This window comes from Metarhizium brunneum, chromosome 3 (genome assembly GCF_013426205.1).
Source record: "Metarhizium brunneum chromosome 3, complete sequence".
Taxonomy (NCBI): domain Eukaryota; kingdom Fungi; phylum Ascomycota; class Sordariomycetes; order Hypocreales; family Clavicipitaceae; genus Metarhizium; species Metarhizium brunneum.
Genome location: NC_089424.1, coordinates 27,047 through 45,741, shown reverse-complemented (window position 1 = coordinate 45,741; position 18,695 = coordinate 27,047). Strand labels below are relative to the sequence as shown.

General features: G+C 48.4%; 9 protein-coding genes across 9 annotated transcripts; 4 read left to right on the top strand and 5 right to left on the bottom strand.

Moving 5' to 3' along the window:
• Positions 1-690: 690 nt before the first annotated feature.
• Positions 691-2,041, bottom strand: sirP_0 (Nonribosomal peptide synthetase sirP; the record flags this gene model as incomplete). The annotated part of the gene is made up of 3 exons (XM_066130539.1): positions 691-1,221; positions 1,278-1,471; positions 1,762-2,041. The coding sequence occupies 3 exons, from the start codon at positions 2,039-2,041 to the stop codon at positions 691-693; spliced, it is 1,005 nt and encodes a 334-aa protein (XP_065986770.1).
• A 1,434-nt stretch (positions 2,042-3,475) lies between these two features.
• On the bottom strand, positions 3,476-4,868 carry SAT17_2 (Taurine hydroxylase-like protein SAT17; the record flags this gene model as incomplete). Its single annotated transcript, XM_066130538.1, has 4 exons — positions 3,476-3,632; positions 3,699-4,007; positions 4,066-4,552; positions 4,613-4,868. The coding sequence occupies 4 exons, from the start codon at positions 4,866-4,868 to the stop codon at positions 3,476-3,478; spliced, it is 1,209 nt and encodes a 402-aa protein (XP_065986760.1).
• A 1,432-nt stretch (positions 4,869-6,300) lies between these two features.
• GSTO1_0 (Glutathione S-transferase omega-1) lies at positions 6,301-7,089 on the top strand (the record flags this gene model as incomplete). Its single annotated transcript, XM_066130537.1, has 1 exon — positions 6,301-7,089. The coding sequence occupies one exon, from the start codon at positions 6,301-6,303 to the stop codon at positions 7,087-7,089; it is 789 nt and encodes a 262-aa protein (XP_065986909.1).
• Positions 7,090-7,141: 52 nt separating this feature from the next.
• On the bottom strand, positions 7,142-7,993 carry aclN_1 (Aspirochlorine biosynthesis protein N; the record flags this gene model as incomplete). The annotated part of the gene is made up of 1 exon (XM_014684881.1): positions 7,142-7,993. The coding sequence occupies one exon, from the start codon at positions 7,991-7,993 to the stop codon at positions 7,142-7,144; it is 852 nt and encodes a 283-aa protein (XP_014540367.1).
• Positions 7,994-9,003: 1,010 nt separating this feature from the next.
• FAH12_1 (Oleate hydroxylase FAH12) lies at positions 9,004-10,503 on the bottom strand (the record flags this gene model as incomplete). The annotated part of the gene is made up of 5 exons (XM_014684880.1): positions 9,004-9,377; positions 9,439-9,691; positions 9,751-9,891; positions 9,960-10,349; positions 10,402-10,503. The coding sequence occupies 5 exons, from the start codon at positions 10,501-10,503 to the stop codon at positions 9,004-9,006; spliced, it is 1,260 nt and encodes a 419-aa protein (XP_014540366.1).
• Positions 10,504-11,418: 915 nt separating this feature from the next.
• On the top strand, positions 11,419-12,312 carry gstk-1_1 (Glutathione S-transferase kappa 1; the record flags this gene model as incomplete). Its single annotated transcript, XM_066130536.1, has 5 exons — positions 11,419-11,452; positions 11,503-11,581; positions 11,647-11,687; positions 11,748-11,896; positions 11,944-12,312. 5 exons carry the CDS (start codon positions 11,419-11,421, stop codon positions 12,310-12,312), a joined length of 672 nt encoding a protein of 223 aa, XP_065986709.1.
• A 296-nt stretch (positions 12,313-12,608) lies between these two features.
• Positions 12,609-14,423, bottom strand: G6M90_00g052340 (uncharacterized protein; the record flags this gene model as incomplete). The annotated part of the gene is made up of 2 exons (XM_014684878.1): positions 12,609-14,165; positions 14,226-14,423. 2 exons carry the CDS (start codon positions 14,421-14,423, stop codon positions 12,609-12,611), a joined length of 1,755 nt encoding a protein of 584 aa, XP_014540364.1.
• Positions 14,424-15,247: 824 nt separating this feature from the next.
• Positions 15,248-16,296, top strand: bphF (4-hydroxy-2-oxovalerate aldolase; the record flags this gene model as incomplete). Its single annotated transcript, XM_014684877.1, has 4 exons — positions 15,248-15,438; positions 15,496-15,623; positions 15,679-15,887; positions 15,952-16,296. The coding sequence occupies 4 exons, from the start codon at positions 15,248-15,250 to the stop codon at positions 16,294-16,296; spliced, it is 873 nt and encodes a 290-aa protein (XP_014540363.1).
• Positions 16,297-16,832: 536 nt separating this feature from the next.
• Sugct_0 (Succinate--hydroxymethylglutarate CoA-transferase) lies at positions 16,833-18,671 on the top strand (the record flags this gene model as incomplete). The annotated part of the gene is made up of 3 exons (XM_014684876.2): positions 16,833-17,122; positions 17,199-18,133; positions 18,199-18,671. 3 exons carry the CDS (start codon positions 16,833-16,835, stop codon positions 18,669-18,671), a joined length of 1,698 nt encoding a protein of 565 aa, XP_014540362.2.
• Between the last annotated feature and the right edge of the window lie 24 nt (positions 18,672-18,695).

The following is an 18,695-nucleotide window of genomic DNA, read 5'->3' as shown; positions in this document are numbered from 1 at the left end:
ATTAAATTATTTTGTACTCTTGATACCTGGTTAAAACCAGGAGCTAATTCGGGCATTTCTGAGTAGTTTAGGGAGGCTTCAAGTTCATTAATAATGAGCTGTGTTGACCACCCATGTGTTAAACTGTGGTGAACACACACAGAATATTGGTGACTTGGTATGGCGCTGATATAACCCTCAACGACTTGAGTGGCCCTATTTTATCAGTGTTGTAATGGCTTCCGCCGTAGACATTGCCTAGAAGGATGTTCTCACAACGTGATATTGTTTCATTCAGGTCCTGGACCGTACAAATATCTTGTTTGTACTCAAGTGAAGGTTCTTCCTCAATAATGTGGGTCTGCAAGTGGGCGTCAAAGGCGGTTCGAAAGATAGCATGTCTGTGAAACAAGTACAAAAACGCTCGTCGAAGTCTGTCCAGGTCAAAGGGTTGATTTTCATGGCGTATTCTTATAGTTACAAGAAGATGGCTTAACGCTGGATAGGTCATTGTCGCTCGTGACAGTTTCTGCTGCACGGTCATCGGCGCGGACCCTGTACTGTCCGTATGGGAAATGCCGTTGGAGTGGCCATTTGTGAGGGCTTCATCTGGGTCACGGAAATGTGTCAAGGATGGTAGAAGATCTGTCAAGGGTTGCTTATATATCATCTTGATTGATGGAATGGCGAAGCTGTGCCTTTTAAGTTCACTCATAAGTCGGATAGCCGAGAGAGAATTTCCGCCAAGCCCCAGGATGAAGACGCAAGGGCCTCCTGTTGCGGCGCGATGCTCAGCGCCGATGATAGAGCGTGGACAAGTGTTTCAAATGGCGTGGACGTTGCATCAGAAGTCGATGTCTGATCATCCACGGACTTTGTTTGTTCATTCAACCAACTTTCCAGAGCCCTTGGATCAACCTTGTCATTCGCGGTGACAGGAAACCGATCTAGAGGGTATATCCGTTCCGGGACAAGGAACGCGTCAAGCCGAGCGGCCAAGTCTTCTCGGATCTTCGGTCCTGATACAGCTCCTGGGGTGACAAATCCTATGCGATTGTCTCGATGCATGATAGCTGTCGCTTCGTCTACTCCGGGGCAAGAGAGCAGAGCAGGTTTAACGTCTGCTCCCAGGTTGATGAGGAAGCCGCGGTTCTTTACGACGAAATCATTACGTCCGAGGAACTGTATCCCGGAGACGGTACGCCTTGCAATGTCCCCGGTTCGATAATAACGTTCCTGGGTCTGTTCACAGATGATGAACTTCTCTCTCGTGAGCGCTTCAGTGTCAAAGTACCCACAGGCGAGGCCAGGGCCGCTGATGCAAAGCTCTCCTTGGTTCGATTTTCGAAGAACTTATATAGGAGAATAACGTCACTGCCGACTATCGGGTGCCCCAAAACAACCGGCTCACTGGGAGTGAGCTTTTGGATGAGGGATGTACAGGTTGTCTCCGTTGGCCGTAGCAGTTGTGAAGAGCCCGGCCTAGGGTAGCCTATTTCGCCATCAAGCAGTCAGAGGGCGCTTCCCCTCCCATGAATACTGATCGTACGGACGAATACCCCTGAGAAGGATCAAGTGCCGAGAGCATAGATGGTGTTACTGTCATTATTGTACATGTCTCTGCGACTTGAGAAAATTGGTGTACGGTGCCGAGGACAGCGGTTGCTCCGTTACATAGAGATGAGAATAAAGCACCAGTGAAGGCTGAGAGGATAAGCAACTACGTTAGTAATATGGCATTACTGTCTTTGAGATGGGGAAGAGGGGCATGTGTGTTATTACCATCAAATGCCGGGGAGAAGGGCAAGAATACCCTATCTGATTGTCCTGCATCGAGGTTGAATGGGGTTTGTTGACCATAGTTGACTAATATGCGATGAGGAATCATGACTCCTTTGGGAGCACCGGTGCTACCCGAAGTAAATATTATATATGCCAGCTGGTCCGGAGCAGATTCGGCTTCTGTGACTACCGACTTGTCTATGCTCGCTTCGTCGGCCTCTGGCACGTAGCATCGCTGTACGTCTTCAAGACTGATGACATCAAATTCGCCGGGTGGCATCTCCTTGAGACAGATTTAGCCGACCCAAAACGACTGTAGTCCTCCTGGGCTGTGGATAGGAAAGCATAGCCCTAGTCGGCCTGTACATGTAGGTTTGCAACGATACCAGCCGAAGCCATTCCACCGCTGGTGATGCCTGGAGGGACAGCCTTCAACGGGGAGCCACAGTCACCGGCAGCGTAAACCCCTTTGATGTTGGTGGCATAGACAGGCTGCGAAGTCTTTACCTCGGCTCCGGATGGGGTCAGCTCTAAGCCCAAGTCCTTTGCAAACGCCACATTTCTTATTTTAGCACTATAAGCCGTGTATAAAAGCGGCTTATAAAAGAGGTTATTATAATAATAATACTACAAATAAAAGCTATAATACTTATATATATTTTATTAATAGCTTTTTTAAAAAAGTTTAAGCGGTATATATACCGGGTATTACAAATAGCCTGAAATAATAGAATGTTCCTATTCAATTATAGATAACCGCAATTCAACTGGGGCACGGCTTTTCTGCCAACACAACCAGTATCCTAGGAAATAGCGTAGATCAGGTATCTGTATCTCTAAAAGAATATAAAGTCCAACCTTGATTAACAGACGAGTTCTCTAACACTGCTGAAAGGACGAATCGCAATTGCTGGCTGCAACCAAGCCACGGGTGTAACCCATTGAATATCCCGGCAGGGTCGTATAACACTACAGCTCTAATCTTGCAGTCTCTCGAGAATATTTGAAAGATTGCAGGTATTCGTATGTTATTTAGGCGGACAGGTATCTCATCGCGTTCAGGATCTCGTAATGCACGTAACACAAGCTTGAATGACTTTGGAAAGTCGGGACCTTGACGAGGATCGGTGAGATGTAGATGAATTTCTGCCACTGAGGGCGCTGGCGAAGTATAGATATGTAAAAGACGTTCGTTAACGATTCAAGCTAGTAGACGCTTTGCGGTTTCGCTTTGAGTGTCCTGACTGAAGTCCGTGGGCATGCCGACAATAAGTTCTGATGCTATTATGAAAAGGGCACAATATGTGGGCTTGTAAAAGGGTTCAAACTTAAAGTTATTACTGTAAGGTATCCAAGGTTCTTAGTTTCCTAAGAGAAAAAGAGGGCATTAATAACTATTATATATACCAAAAGAGCGTCTGTGCCGAGGGCCCTTGCCAGGACACGTGTATAATTTGTGTAACCAACAATCTGTAGCGGCAAGCAGGCTCGTTGCCGTATATTGAGCACTTAGTAACTATCAGTTTTCTCCTGGTATATTTTCCACCTTTAACCAACGAGGCCAATTGATCCCTCCCGTCAAGAAAAAGCTCGAGCACATGGATGCCGTGGTCACTCGTAGGAACCGTCCCTCCGTAGAGAAAACGTACATTATTCCGCAGTCTAATATTTTCATCTCCGACCCCCGAGAGAGACTCGCAACATTTTCAGTAGATTACGCCGATGAAGTTGATCGAATGGATGGCTCTAGTGGGAAAAACTGCGATTCTGGCGTTATATCATCGAACAATCTGCGCCAGCGACTTTGGAGCGCAGCAGGAGTATCCCAGGCCAACTCATCGTCTCGAAGCCACAATCGCAAAAGATGGCGCCTGATGCATGTATTGTAGGTATCAGCCGTGAGGTAAAAATACGCAGTGTGTCATTAAAGAACTCACTGTTTATCCGGGGTGTCGCGAAATGCGCCTCTTCCATGAAGAATACTCAGATTATTAATAAACTGAATATCACCAGACTGGAATTCAAGAGCTAATGCGTGTTTCTGGGCTGTAAAGTGCAAAGCATCAAGTGCCTCTGCTTGAGCTTCTGTGATGGGCGGGAGATGGCTGCTTCGGGGTAAACCCCAGTATCCAGTAAACGCTCGTCGGGCATACTGTATAATCACCCGTTCTGGATTGCTCGCCGTTGCTGCTTGATGAAAGAGGAGTGGTCGAGATGTAGGCGCGGATTTGCCGAATCTGGCTGCTCTGTCGGTATGTGATAATCCAAACAGTTTGTATAAAGAGCAGAGGAGACTATACTCACCCGTCAACATGCCAAGGCTCGGATAAGGTCCGAATCAAATCAGGTCTTGTAGCTGCCAGCTCATTATATACTGTCCAGCTGCTTGCGATGTAGCTTTTACCCCCCTCGGCTGCGTCCGCCAGCGCGAACAACGCAATCACGTCACCCGCGTCTGTGTGAAAGCCCTGTTGCTCTGCAGTGTATGCTGGAGACCCAATATGCTTTGCATCTAACTTTAAAGTGAGGTTCTTAATGTGGTCAAGGACCACATTGGCTGGCCGTCCATTAAACTGGTGGTCTTGTCGTGCTCGCCTAGTAGTCACATGAGATGCTATACCTGCATAGACAATAATGTTCTCCTCCCTGGTGTATTTTTTTACTGGAATACCTCGTATAACTTTAAATCCAAAGGTGTTGTGGATATCATTCGATACGGATCGTAACCGTGAATGAAGGGTAGGAAGGGGAAACGTTTGCTGGTTGATGTAACCAAGTGATTTGCCCGTGTCTTTTGTTCTCATGGTCAGGACGTTTTACAAAGCAAACATGTGGCAAGGTATCAAATTACCCTTAAAAATGTCCAGCGCCTGCTGAATCTCGTCCAGATCAGGTTCACTCAGCTCATAAAGCCACCCATATTGGTCACTTACGGTCGTACTAGTCCAAGCCATATGAGAATGTAACTTGTGTGGAAACCCATCAGGCAAGGTCTTATCCAGCTCTTCAGTGTCTTGGCGCCGTTTAAGGCGCTGCTGGTAGATTTCCAAGTTTGGCGTGTAGGCAATATCAGGTTGGCCAGATTGGCCCGTCACTTGTGCCGCCATACTTTGTATTTTTGATATATGCCGCACGCAGTCTTGTATTGAGAATTCGGAGCTTGGAACAGAATCCTACCCGGTAGTAAAATCCGAGACCAGAGGAGTCTCTTGTCCTGCCAAATGGAAGGGGGTCCTGGATGAGATCATGGCGCGTGGCCACGTTACGTAGGTCAAGCATAGCTTAACGAGGGAAAGAAACATGTCCATGAATGACAATAGAGATCACCCGGATCATGAACGGTCAATCTGGCGTATGTGGAGGTCCCCTCAATCGGGATTCTTTTCTTTGGAGGACATTACACTCCAAGCCCTTGAGCGGAATATGCAGCTGCACGGCTTGCATTACCTGTTGCGCAATGTTGGGTCGCAACAAAGGGCACGGGATGTGCAAGTGTAACCCTTGGGATCCGCGGCCAGTGGACACTTGTTGGGCCTACCAGATGGAAGCGACTTTGACCAAAGCTTAGATGGCGGTGGAGGCCGTGATGAAAAGATGAACCAACAAGGCCATTATCTCAGACCACGAGCCGTTCCAGCAACGCCTGCATGCGCCACTTTTGTCAGTCAAATAAAGACACCCTCCGGGTATATGATTGTATTCAGTACGACGCTGAGACTTGTTTTTTCTTTACCGACCCTGCAAGACAACCTGTGCATGTCTTGCTCGTACAGAATAGATATCCCGTTATGGTTTGATTGGATAAAGACGGTCTAGGTGGCGTAATGAGGTGAAATACCTTGGCCTTTTGATTGACCCTACGTGGCAGAAACAAGGACTGCGTTGTACCATGCGACGCGGGATAATCAATGCAAGAATCAAGCAGCAACCGATGCATCAATGCGCTGGAAAGCGACTTATGCATGTGGCTGCGGCAAGTGCAGTTACCAATGACTCATGAGTACATGTATTTGCCCTCGACCAATCAGAGCCCAAGGGACGGTCGTATTATATCAACATATACATGTGTCGGGTATTATATTTTCAAAGATGCAAAGCGGGAAGCTGCATACATGTACCGGGTATTGCTTGCCAACGTCCCGTATTCACTGTCCTCAGCCACCATTTGCCCAACTAACCAATTAAATGATATTGATGAATTGACAGACACGATATCAACATTGAACTCTTGGCAATTGCTACGGGGGCCCGACTTTGACCGCTTCTGATTCCCCCAAAATTCCGCACCCTCAGCTGGTACTTCCTGGCAAAGGCGCCACGGGCTTCAATGTTACCCAACATCTCCTCAGATCCCCTCGCCGTTGAATTGCCATTCTAATCTAGCACACTGTCAAGAAGCAATCGATTCCCATTCCTGTCCTGGAAGAAAGCAGTTACGCTGTTGCAAGTTGCAGCTCAAATCCTTTCCAAGTGCCTCATATTCATGACCACATCTACGACTAAACGGACGCACACTGACTGGTATTGATATCAAACTAGATGCCTCTTCCGCCACACGCCTCTGGTGCTGCCGCCGAACTGGCTGGCAAACATGCCGCTGACCACCCAACTAAACTGTATGGCGCGTGGTTTAGTCCCTTTGTCCAACGAGTTTGGATCACTTTGTGCGAGAAGAACGTCCCCCATCAATACATTGAAGTCGACCTGGGCAGGAAAGAGCCCGAGTTCCTGGCCATGAACCCTCGCGGCTTGGTACCGATCCTCGCTTTGGCAGCCGACCAAAGGCCGCTATATGAAAGCTCAATCATATGCGAATATTTGGAGGACAAATTTCCACATCATCAGCTGCTGCCGTCAGATCCATATACGCGAGCCCACGCACGGCTGTGGATTAATCACATCAATACAAGAATCATCCCGGCATTCTACAAGCTTCTTCAGCACACGACAGACAGGTCGTATAGCCTCGAAGAAATTCGGACTGAATTCCTTGGTCACATTCGAAGCTTCACAGAGCAAATGCATTCACAGGGGCCATGGTTCTTAGGCGAAGATATAAGCCTAGTCGACATTAGTCTAGCTCCATGGGCACAACGTCTTTGGTTACTAGATCACTTTAAGATTGGCGGAGCAGGTATTCCATTAAAGGATAGGGATCATATCTGGCAACGGTGGTCTAAGTGGTATGGTGCGGTTATGAAGCGGCAGAGCGTTCAGGAAACATGGAGCGAGGATGAAAAGTATATTATAACTTATCAACGCTATGCGGATGACACCACCAAGACACTTGTTGGGCAGGCAACGAGGCTGGGACAGATGTTGCCATAGCATGCTGGACGACCTTGTAGAGTTGAATGAAATTTCAATGACAAGTACTAAGCTACTTGCTAAACAACAGGCAGCGGACCTCGATGCTCACTCTCTTCTCAGCATCTTCCCTTGTTCGCGGGTCATTGAATGCTGCATGGGGGCATATCCCTCTGATTCCAGAGCTCTGTTTCAGCGACTCACTATCAAAGCACTCCATAATCACCCGGTCGTTATTGGTGATACCACTAAGGTAGTACCACTTCTGATTCGGGTTATACTTTATAAGCGCCACTTCCCGGATGAATCTGCCATCCTCACCGCGGCGCTCAACAGTGACGGAATCCTCATCTGCAACCGTTGCGGCAGAGCAAAAGGCCAACGGGCATTCTTCTACGGGATTCTTGTTGAGAGGACACCAAACGTTGACGGTACGGTACCGATGCCGCAAGAGCTCATCTGCCTCGGTGGGGAGATACTCCCTCACGCGCTGAACGATGGAGTTGGGTGTGTGATCATTATGAACGCGAGTCAATGGGCGGTATGCCGCACCTGGGACTTGTGACCGGATCGTGTGGTTGTAAATAAAGATGTAATCGATCCCTGGAAGGTGGGCAGAGACCAGCTCTTTCACCTCCGGGTAGAAGTTCATCTGGATAGACTCGTCATCGGTGAAGTCGGTTTCCTTTGACGGTGGTACCCCTTCGATAATCTGAAAGGCGTCACGGTCAATCGTGAACTCGACGTCTTGGTCACGGACATCATGGATGATGATGTCGTGGGGACAATGCGAGTAATTGCGTTGGAATTCAGAATTCATCTCCTCGTTGTAAATGTGAAAGGGAGGCGATCCGTCAGTCGGAGGTCCGTAAAAGTTCAAGGTTGCTTTGACATCTCCACGGGGAACAGAGATTGTGCCAGGCATTGTGTGATGGTGAGGTGAGTTTGGCTATACGATCGAAATGACAGCAAGAGTAAGAGCTCCAAAACTCGAGCGGGGTAAAAATGCGACGATTTATATGACGGAATATTAGTAATACACGGGGCATACAACATTCTGTCGCACAAATAAAGAGACGATGCCTTGGCTGAGCGTGTAACCAGTCATTGTCTATTGCTCAGGAAAGAGCCTCTGCCGCGTCCTATCTCTTCTGCTTAGCCGGCTAGTGGGTGACTCGAACATCTATAGCGTCTTCTTGTTCAAAGTTGACGTCAAGTCCAAACCCTCGTATTACTCCTATAGACATATATGAAACCAACGAGAAGCGGCAGGTGTTACACGGAAAAGGCCCAACAGATCATGACGCCCAATAAATGGGCTTCGCTAATACAGGACTTATTAGTTACATAGCTAGAACATATATCCGGGTAAGGACCCTAGGCCTAGGCGCTCCTTTTATATATATAAGACGGTTACTCTTCTTCTCTCTTCTCTTAGTAACTTAAGACCTTAGAGACTCTTCGAGATTATTATTGAATTGAGCCCTTTTAGCTCTAAGCCCTCATGACGAGCCCTTGTCACAGCAGGAAACGAGCTTTCAAAGACACCGTGGGCTGATTTTAGCCGATTCATTTTTCTATACACGCAAATCTGCTTCACGAGGGATTTATTTACTACTCTTCTTTCAACTCTCCAATGCTGTTCTGTGTTTTCTCATTGCATCTCAATAGTTCAAGTATTGGCTTGGCTCCGTTTTCCACCACAACTCGAAGCAACTCGACCACGATGCATGCCGATTTTAGAAGTTCTGGCAACAGGATCAACGTGCGTGAGAATGAGCTCTCACTGCAACACTCACTTTCGCATTACCATGACTGGGCGAGGCATCTTTCCCAAATGATACCAGTATATACCTTCTCTATCGTCTTGTGTTGTTCCAGCATCCGTCAGGTGGCGCTGCGGCAAAACAGAATCAAGTCAGCTTGAGAAAAAACTTACCCCAGCTTGAGAAGGTCGATGCGGCTCACCTTTGGAACGTTTTCTATCCACTCAGAGGAGGGATTGGGCTCGACCCATTGACAATCTCTGAAGTTTGAATACAGTGCACCATAGTATGACCCCTTATCCTGATGATAGTACTTGCCCAGAAGTGGACGAAGAGCATCAGTAGCTTCCTGTGCGTGATAATGCGGAATGCGTGGGAACAGATGATGAACAACATGGAGGTCAATGATGTGATGCAACAAGTGTCTCAAGAAGTAGCCGGGGTCTCGATCCACGGTACTCAAAGCACCACGGAGAAAGGTCCATGACTCTGGCGAGAACTTGGGTAGACAGGGAGACGTATGATGAAGGTAAGTGATGATGACTATGTCGGCATTAGCAAGTCTGCCGACGAACGATGCAGCTCACGTTGTGAGGTTCCATACCAATGTAGTGATTCACCCACATCAACGGCAATATGTAGGTCCAAGTAATCGTCCACCAGCCGTACACACATGCGGCTTTATACACGAGATAGCTCATGGCGATAATGCCAACGTCAGAGGCCACAATGGACCAGAATTCTTCAGCGCGAAACAGAGCCCCCCATGGGTCGAAATGGCTGTTGTTCCACCAGCCGTGGGATGGCCGGCGCACAGCCTGACTGCCGGCTGTGATGTTGGTGAGCAAGTACCAGGGCTGTAGCACATGGATCAGTGTGATTCTGAGAATAAGAATCGAATTGGGTGTAAACAAACCCATCCAATGAGCTGCTGTAATATCACTCGTGCCAGAATTACGATGGGAGCGTCTTCAGTCATCTCACGGAGCTCAAAGTCTCCTTTGGGTTTGAACAATTCCGAGTATTCATGCCTTCTTGGGGGCACATAGTTGTGATCCTGCGAGGAAAAAGTTTGAACAACATGTTTCAAGACAGAATTGTGATGATTGACGTATGCAGTCATACCTTAACCATATGATTGGCATACACGTGATGTCTGGAATGTGTTGACCTCCAGCTGAAGAACGGCGACATGAGAAACGAATGGGCGGTGAAACCGAAAAAGTCACCAACCAGGCGGTTCTTGCAAAACGAGCCATGGCCTGCCTCGTGTCCCAAAACCCAAAATCCCGTCGCAGGCATGCCCGCGAGAAAGGGATACACGAGACCGCAGACTACAAACTTGAGCACAGGGCTTTCGATTTGCCGTTCAAGGTACAGCGCCAGTGTCAGCAAAGATACCATGAACAGAATGTCTCGTAAATAAAACCCCAACGAGCGCACAATTGACGGTTGGAAACAGTGTTTTGGGACTGCCGCACGAAGCCCGTCTATGCCTATCAACCCATCGACATACTACGAGACATGTTAGCATCCATTGAATGAGAATATTCGTCAAGGAACTTACTCCAGGCCGTACCGGCTCCTCATGGTATGTGTCCGGAACGTAGAGAACATGCTTGGTCTCGGTTGTAACATTCTCGGTCGTGCTAGTAGTCGCCATTGTCATTGTTGATTTCGTATCAAAAGTGGAGGGGGAAGACTGTAGTCGTTGCAAAGCAAGATTGAATCATGTAAGATGAATTCCACTTATGAGTGCTCCTTCTGTGAAGAGGACGAATCTCACATGATGCGGTGTGTGAAAATGAAGCTGCCGTTGGCTGCATGACAAGGGCCATCTTGGACGTGGCTTGCGTTTGCCACGTCGAGCAGACTGGATGCTGTTACTGTACGGAGTATATTTCGCAACCAGTCATGTGCACAACTTGTCCCCAATTCAATATGCAGTTACCATGCAGCTTGACCGCTGCCTACACGTATAGTCTCGTATATTCCTTTGAGGTTCTCGGACAAGTTTGCATCTCCAAACAACGTGTCCAGTGTATTCCGTCCCGGTTGCATGAGTGGCCGAAAGTTGTGTCACATCCCGTTGATACCCAATCATGCCAGGCAAAACTCCCGGTGCATGCGAATGAAACTTTTCAGGTGGCACTTGTCTCTGAAGCCCCGACGGTCCTCCACGTCTTTCTTGCCCCTGATTCTTTATGCAAGCCCAGCAGTCAGCCACACTGCAGCTTGGAGTCAAAAGTACGGTGTAGATGCTTTCACCATTCAGCGTCACTGTAACGCTGAATGGGTGTGTATGCATCAGCCCAGTGTATTCATTGTTGTCTCATCTGTTCAATGTCCTTCTCTCTTTTCTACGCATTAAAGCGTGTCGCGGTCAACACACCCCGGTATGCACTTGACCTATTAAAATGAGGATATGCAAATAGAGTTGTCACGATAACCACATTCCCTCAGTGTCCTGCTCTGGCTCGCCACTGGGTCAATCGCATGCAATTCTACTGCAAGATTTTCTCAACATTCCAAGTATTGCTAGTAAATTCTATTCGGTGACATTAAAGCCCAATCAGATTGCAACATGGGTAGCAAAATCGACTGCTATATCGATGTTGGTACGTACATTTTGACCGGCAACGTGGAGCGGGATGGCTAATTGTCTCAGCTTCGTTTTACAGCTTCCTGGCATTCCACCACCTGATCAACAGTCTTGATCTTTTAGCAAGGCACAACGTTGAAGTCGAGTGAGTTGTCGTGACATTATTATCCGCGTTGCTCTGGGAGCTGACACTGCTGTGCCGTGACCAAGATTCCACCCCATCTTCTTGGGCGCGGTTCATGCCAGTTCAGGCATGTCAATCCTGTTATGATATTCACCAGTGGCAGAAAGTTTAACAGCTGAGGCATCAGGTAATACACCACCGTGGGCCGGGAGTAAAGCCAAGAGAGAATACCTCAAAAAGTACGAACTTGTCAGAGCAGCAAAGATGCTGCGCGTAGAGGATATTGTTTTACCAGAAGACCTCAGAGACCTGTTAGACCTGGGTTGGACCCAGAAGGCAAGTAGCGGATATCTACTGTGAGACGAAATATACTGACTTTTCAGCCTTGCCGCGCTCTCATGTACATCAAGGATCATTATCCACGCAACGTGTATCACGCGTCGTTCCACTACCTTTTTCATTTCTTCTGGACGACCCCAGAAAAGCGGGTTTTCGATGAGCTGGTACTTGCACAAGTCCTTTCCAACATGCCACTAGAATTTCATGGGTCCGAAACTCACCATGGCTCTCAACGAATGTTTTCCGAGGATGAGGTGACGGTCATTATGTCAAACCAGGCCAGTCTGAAGTACAAGGATATGCTCAAGGCCAATTCTCAGTCTCTCAGTGACCTGGGTGCCTTTGGTCTGCCTTGGCTTGTAGTCAGCAACTCTGAAGGGCACAAAGAGCCTTTTTTTGGCAGTGACAGGTAAACGGCTGAATCACACCCTCATCCTCGCAAAGCTTGGGTAACCTAACTTGATTCAGGTTTCACCATATATACAAGTTTCTACGCTTGCCTGTCCAGGATTTTGAATTTCTTCCCTCTCTCGACTTTTTCCAGGATGCAAGACTAAAGCTTTGAAAGACCAAAATGGTTTGACGTTTTTCCTGTATCTCCGTCTATATAGACACATAAAACAAGACACTCAACCTTTGGAGTCAACTTGACATCATGGCCCCCCACGATATGGAGAGGCGACTTGTGACCAGTTTGATTTTGTCAACTTTAATGTGCTCCCGACTTCTCCTGACACTCACTTTCAACTTCATCAGACAGACCCCAGCGTTTCTCAAGATGTTCAATCGCGTCCTCCAGACCGTACAATCGTAAAAATTGATTCACGGCGCTGTAGGCACTGTCCAAAGCGCCCACTATCCAGCCGTGATGAAGACTCGAGGCTTCGCCAACAATATGGAATTTTCCTTGTGCGGCGGGCCGCGTCAAGAATGGCAGTAGATTTTTGACTTGTGAAGGACTAGGAGATGCATGTGCGCCCGAAGCATAGCCGTCGTTTCCCCACGAATAGGCATGATACTCGCCAGTGTATGCGTCCTTGATCATGTCATACGTCACATGCTGGCCGTGTAGCGTCGCCAGGTCCCGTAATATCAGATCGATGAGCGGCTCACCATCCGACGCAGACGCACCGATCAGAGACGCAATACGACGTGCATCTTGGCCTTGTGTATACGATGCAATAAGGACCGATGGCCCGTCAGGACCGTCGAGGATATTGTATGAAGGGTACACACAACTTCGCATCGGCAAGTCCGTCATGCCCATGCCGCCACGGCGTATGCCACAGTGAACAATCCACCAAGGGTATTTGAATTTGATGGCCACTTTGGTCGCGTCTTCGTAGTGCATCGCACGGATGGCCTCACTTTGTGAGGGATGCAAGTCCAGGCTTGCCAGATCGATACGTTCCAGGGCGCCTAGAGTGGTGGTGCTGAATACCGTGCTAAATCCCGTACGAGGCTGATATTCGCCTTGGACATGGATTGACAAGTTGTTCTCTTCAGACATGTCTCGAGCCATCGTAACAGCCGTGACATGTTTCTTGGTTTCGACCTGGTTTCGGATCCGCCTTCGCATCGCATCAATCAGGACGCCGGAGCCTCCGTCAATGCACCACCACGAAACCCCAATGGTCAAGTATGATCTCAGCACACTGGCGGAAAATGCCCTCTCAAAGAAGCCAGTGTATGTGCTCTGCCTCTCCAGCCATTGGATACTGAAAAAGTCGTACTTGGGCCGGGCGCGGCGTAACCCACCGTGAGCGAGATGCTGTCGAGTACTGACATCATCGGATTTCAAGAGCTCCTCAATACCAGTCGAAAAATCTTGCCTCAGACCCTCCTTATAGCGTGCATATTCCCGTTCCAGAAGCTCCCGGGATTGAGCCACCACAAAATCAGGAACTGAACCGCCGTTGCCCTCACCGACGTGATGTGGATCGGCATCGTCAGGTGCAGAGAATCTTCCGTTGAAATACCTGGGACAGCTTTCTCTGTCCATTATATAGTATGGTATGAGTGGAACCTTTGTGTCATGGAATAAGCGGAAGGCTCTCCGCATGGGCGGAACCTTGGGATATCTCATGGCACCAACGTCATAATAGTCGTGCTTGTCACTGCTGAAATGGTGCGTAAACAGTCGCCCACCTACTCGAGAACTAGCCTCAAGAATTTCATAAGTGAGATCCGCGATGGCAAGGTCATCTAGAATCATGGCGATGTAAAGACCTGCTATCCCAGCACCAATGATGCCGATCTTGTGAGACTGGTATAATTGCGGTCAGAGAATAAGAGGTTTAGAATTGCCAAATTGGTTGTCACGTACGTTACCGACATGATTTTGAGACTGCTCAGTATCGGGCAAAGAAGAGTTTGGAACTGAATCATCCGGATCGCAGCATGGTTCGCGATGAGGGGATTCACAGTCGAGTAGCGGGAGCCTTGACACCTGCTCTTGCGCGGGTTGGTCTGCTCCGTCATTGACCGAGTCGTCATCAGCCACATACGATAACTTGATACGCATTGTTGAATGTGTTGAAGGCATTCGGCCCAAGCTGAAGCACGATTTTGCAACCCAGTGCTCGGAGTACTGGTACGACTATTGTAATTTGTGAGTGGTCGACGGGACATCATGGCCGTAGTCTGGTCATCATTTTACTTACCCACCCTTGAACGAATTGTGTCCAACAGATGATACGTCTATCTGAAGGTGCTGCTTGGTGTCGCGTCACCGGTCTCTTCTTGGTGACCCGGAGTCAGGCACAGATGTAGAGCGAGACTTGGTCCAAGGCGGAAATTCAACTGAGACAATCGGCCGGGAGCAACAGGTGGTACAAGATATCCACGACAGACCATTCTCTGCGCCATGCATGATGGTGCATGAGCTAAGAATATAGCTTTTGTAAATGGCGGTGTGACTAGAAACATGATGTCGCATGCATTGATAGTCGTATGCAAGCCTATACTATACGATATTGTATGCCGTGCTCCCGTATTTCTCGACGGAGCAGGGTAGGATGTTCATTGAGAAGCATGTAGGTTTTCCTTGGCTTGTAGCGTAACATGCGCGATGTGGCCGGGAGTAGCAGAGGATATTGATTGCTCATATCGGAATGTTCAGCTATGGACAAGTACTTCAATGATGAATGTCGGTGCGATGGCCAAGTTTTGCTCACCCTGGTTCGAAGCTTGATAATGTATCCAGACGTTGCAGGGTAGCGGTTCAAATCCTCCCCAGCATCTGAACAAGTTCCATTCTCGAGCGCGGGGCAGATCCAAGCCTTGAATTCTTGTTACAGGTTGTCTTTTTGTGGCAGTTTGGATATTTGCTTCAATTCAATCTCAGTCATGGAAGCATTCCGGGCATTGTCGCTTTTCCAGCCATCAAACTTTGTCGCCGCCATTCAGTCTACTCGCGACAGTGACTCGAGTGGACAGAAACGGTTGTTTGGCGCCATGCTGTCTATTCCACACATGGAAGCGGCGCGGTCTGCGTCTGTGCTAGGGTTCGAGTTTATTCTTATTGATGCGCAACACACGTATGTGTCATGATAGCACACTCAACACAACCAGTTGCTAACGCGCAACCCATGCAGAGCCATCGATGCCGAGAATCTGGTGGGACTCATTCGAACAATCAACTTTACAAGCGAGGGCAAGACGTGTACGCTGGTGCGCGTTCCAGGCGCTGAATCCCATTTGCTCGCCTACGCTTTGGACGCTGGTGAGGAAGATGTTACCCTCTCGTTGTGGCCAAGGGAGAGTGCTGACTCTCCTAGGGGCATCTGGCATTGTCTTTCCGCACATAAATTCACGAAAGGATGCCATGGCGGCGGTAAACAAGGTCAGATATGCTTACAAGGGTGGTGAAAGATCACTGGCACCATGGGCTCTTGTGCCGTTCCTTACAGATCAAGCACCGGATGGACACACGGCCGAGACAATCTCGGATGAGCATGTCGCCGTCATATGCCAGATTGAAACTACCGTAAGACTTTTGGCACTCTTGTCTTCACAACCTGAACTAGACCTTTTCTAATCAATAACAACAGCTTGGGCTAGAAAATGTCGACGAGATTGCAGCTACACCAGGCATCAATGCCCTGATGCTCGGCCCGGGTGATATGCGAGTCTCACTGCGCCTACCGGTCAGAGGCCCAGGAAGGAAAGAAGACGATGCCGTATTCTGCGAGGCCAGAGACAGACTGGTCAAGGCGGCCAAAGCTCATCAAATGGCGCTCATGACTATAGCTTTCAGGGCCACCCCGGGCATTGAGGAGTGGTTAAAGGACTTTGATCTCATCGTTACAAGTTCCGATATCAATAGCATCGTCAGGTTTCATCTAGATGGCCGAGCGGCGATAAGATGCGCTTTGCGTGCAAGTAGTATAGCCTAATGTCGATAATGGACACCGCATCCCCGATTGTTTCCAGGTTGTGATGAGTTTTCCGGCCATTGATTGCGAAAGATAATGTTTTCCATGGCCGCGCACTATGTATACCGGAGCTTGACCCTTTGGCAATGCTTGGGCGTATTCCAGCAGTAAATGTGGGACGGGCTGAGACAGAGCAGCAGTACATTGATACACATGTAGGCTATATTCGTCCTGTTGCAGAAGGCTGCAGGCCACGAGCTCCAGAATTCTGCGGGAAGACGCCACGACGCCATATCTGGACCAGGTTGTTTCTTGTCACGGTCCTACAGGGGCAGTGGCGTCTCGTCCATGCGCTGGTAGGGCATTCATGCTTCAAGTGCAGGCACTCAACTACAGTCTGTGACTAATCTCACGCTGCAAATGAGGCGTGCCTACATGTACTTTGTCTATATCATTGTGTGACACGGGGTAATCGATACTTTGCGCAACACAAGTCAGTGTTGATAAACCAACAGGACACTACAACCAATTGATACTCGATCCCGATTCACATCAACATGACACGCCCAGAAACGATTTGCAAAATGGACAACTATTCAGTGCAAGAAGAAAGCGCGCGTATTTTCCACGAACATCTCATCAACAACGAGCAGTTGGGTCTGCCTGCATCCATTATTGAAGCAGCAAAGCATGTCCAGTTTGTTGGCATCGATCCCAAGCCATACATGCCCACTTGTTGCAAAATGACAGAATCTGCCTCTGCCCTTTCAGGATTTGTAGCAGCGACAGCGAATGCAATATGCGCACATCGATACGGAACAGAGTACCAAGACGTTCAAGTCGACACGTAAGCAATCCCCAACTCGTCACGGTGCAAACGAAGTTTTCGAGAGTATGCAACAGCCTTGCTAAATAAAAGACAGTGACCTCGCAACATTGTTTCTCCAGTCATTCTTTTTACCTGAAATCAATGGCAAGCCCTTCTGGCAACATGCTCCCTTGGCGGCTGAGCTTGATAAAGGTGATTTATATGATATACAAAAACCAATTCATCAACAAGCTACAAATATTTATCAAGCAAAGGATGGGAAGTGGTATCAGCTACATGGATCGCTCAACTCCAAGCCAACAATGGATATGCTCGGTGTGCAAGAGCAACATGTCACACACGAGGAAGCCTTTAGCATTTACGCCAGAAAGGTGAAACAACTTGACGCGGCCACGTTAGAACGGATGGCAAATGATGATTTCAGTCAACCGGGAGTCACATGTCTGACACATGAAGAGTTTCTCGCCTCAGAACATGGCAGGATTATAAGCAAAGAGCCGCTTTGGACTATGAAGTCTATACCCGCGCCTTCAACTAACTGGCCACCAAACCCACACGCAGCCAATTTAAAACCCCTTGCAGGAATTCGGGTTATTGACTTTTCTAGGGCAATGGCCGGTCCTATCGTGTCTAAACTCTTGGCGCTTTTTGGTGCCGAAGTCATTAAAATATCACACAAGGAACTTCCTGACTTTCCCATCACCTGGGTTGACTTGAACACTGGAAAACATGATGCAGAGATTAACCTGAAAGATGCCGAGGGAAAATTAAAACTTGCTGAGCTTATTGCCGGCGCTGATGTTTTGGTTGACTGCTATCGACCTGGCGTATTGGCAAGACTTGGTTTTGATAGCAAGTCAATGCGCAAAATCAACGAGCGTCTGATCTATCTGAGGGAGAACTGCTATGGGTTTCAAGGACCGCTTGCGCATCGCGCAGGCTTACAGCAGATTAGCGATTGCTTGGTCGGCCATTCATGGCTGCAGGGACAATTTTTGGGGCTGGACGAACCTGTGCTGCCTCCGCTGCGTAAGTACCACCGTTTTAGAATATACATCTACGTCGGAATAAATGGCTCAACTTGAAACAAACAGCGAATTCGGACTATCAAGCCGGCCTAGTGGGTGCGGCCGTTGCCATGCTGGCTCTTCTCGAACGTTCCAAAGGGGATACAGCGTTTGATATCAATATCAGCTTGACCCAATATAATATTTGGTTCTACCGTCTGGGTCAATACACGGATGATCAGTGCCGCAGGCTAAGGGCACGTAATCCAAGTTTCCAGGCCAGGCACTATGACGGGATGCGAACGCTGGTTGCCAGAACTCACGCTGCCATGATCAAGGCTAGGCCTGAGTTGTGCAAAACGCCCGAGTACTTTACCAAGATGTCTGGGAGGGAATGGGGTTTAGATGATGACATATCCATTCTGGAACCCCCATTTAGATTTTCACGCCTGAAGCTAGAGTATGAAGTGCCTTCGGGGGCACGAGGGAGATCAAAGCCGCAATGGAGCGGTGGAGGCGAACTTGGCACAGGCAATATGCAGAGTGTTCATGGTAGATGATGGCCGATTCGAGGCTGAATTGAG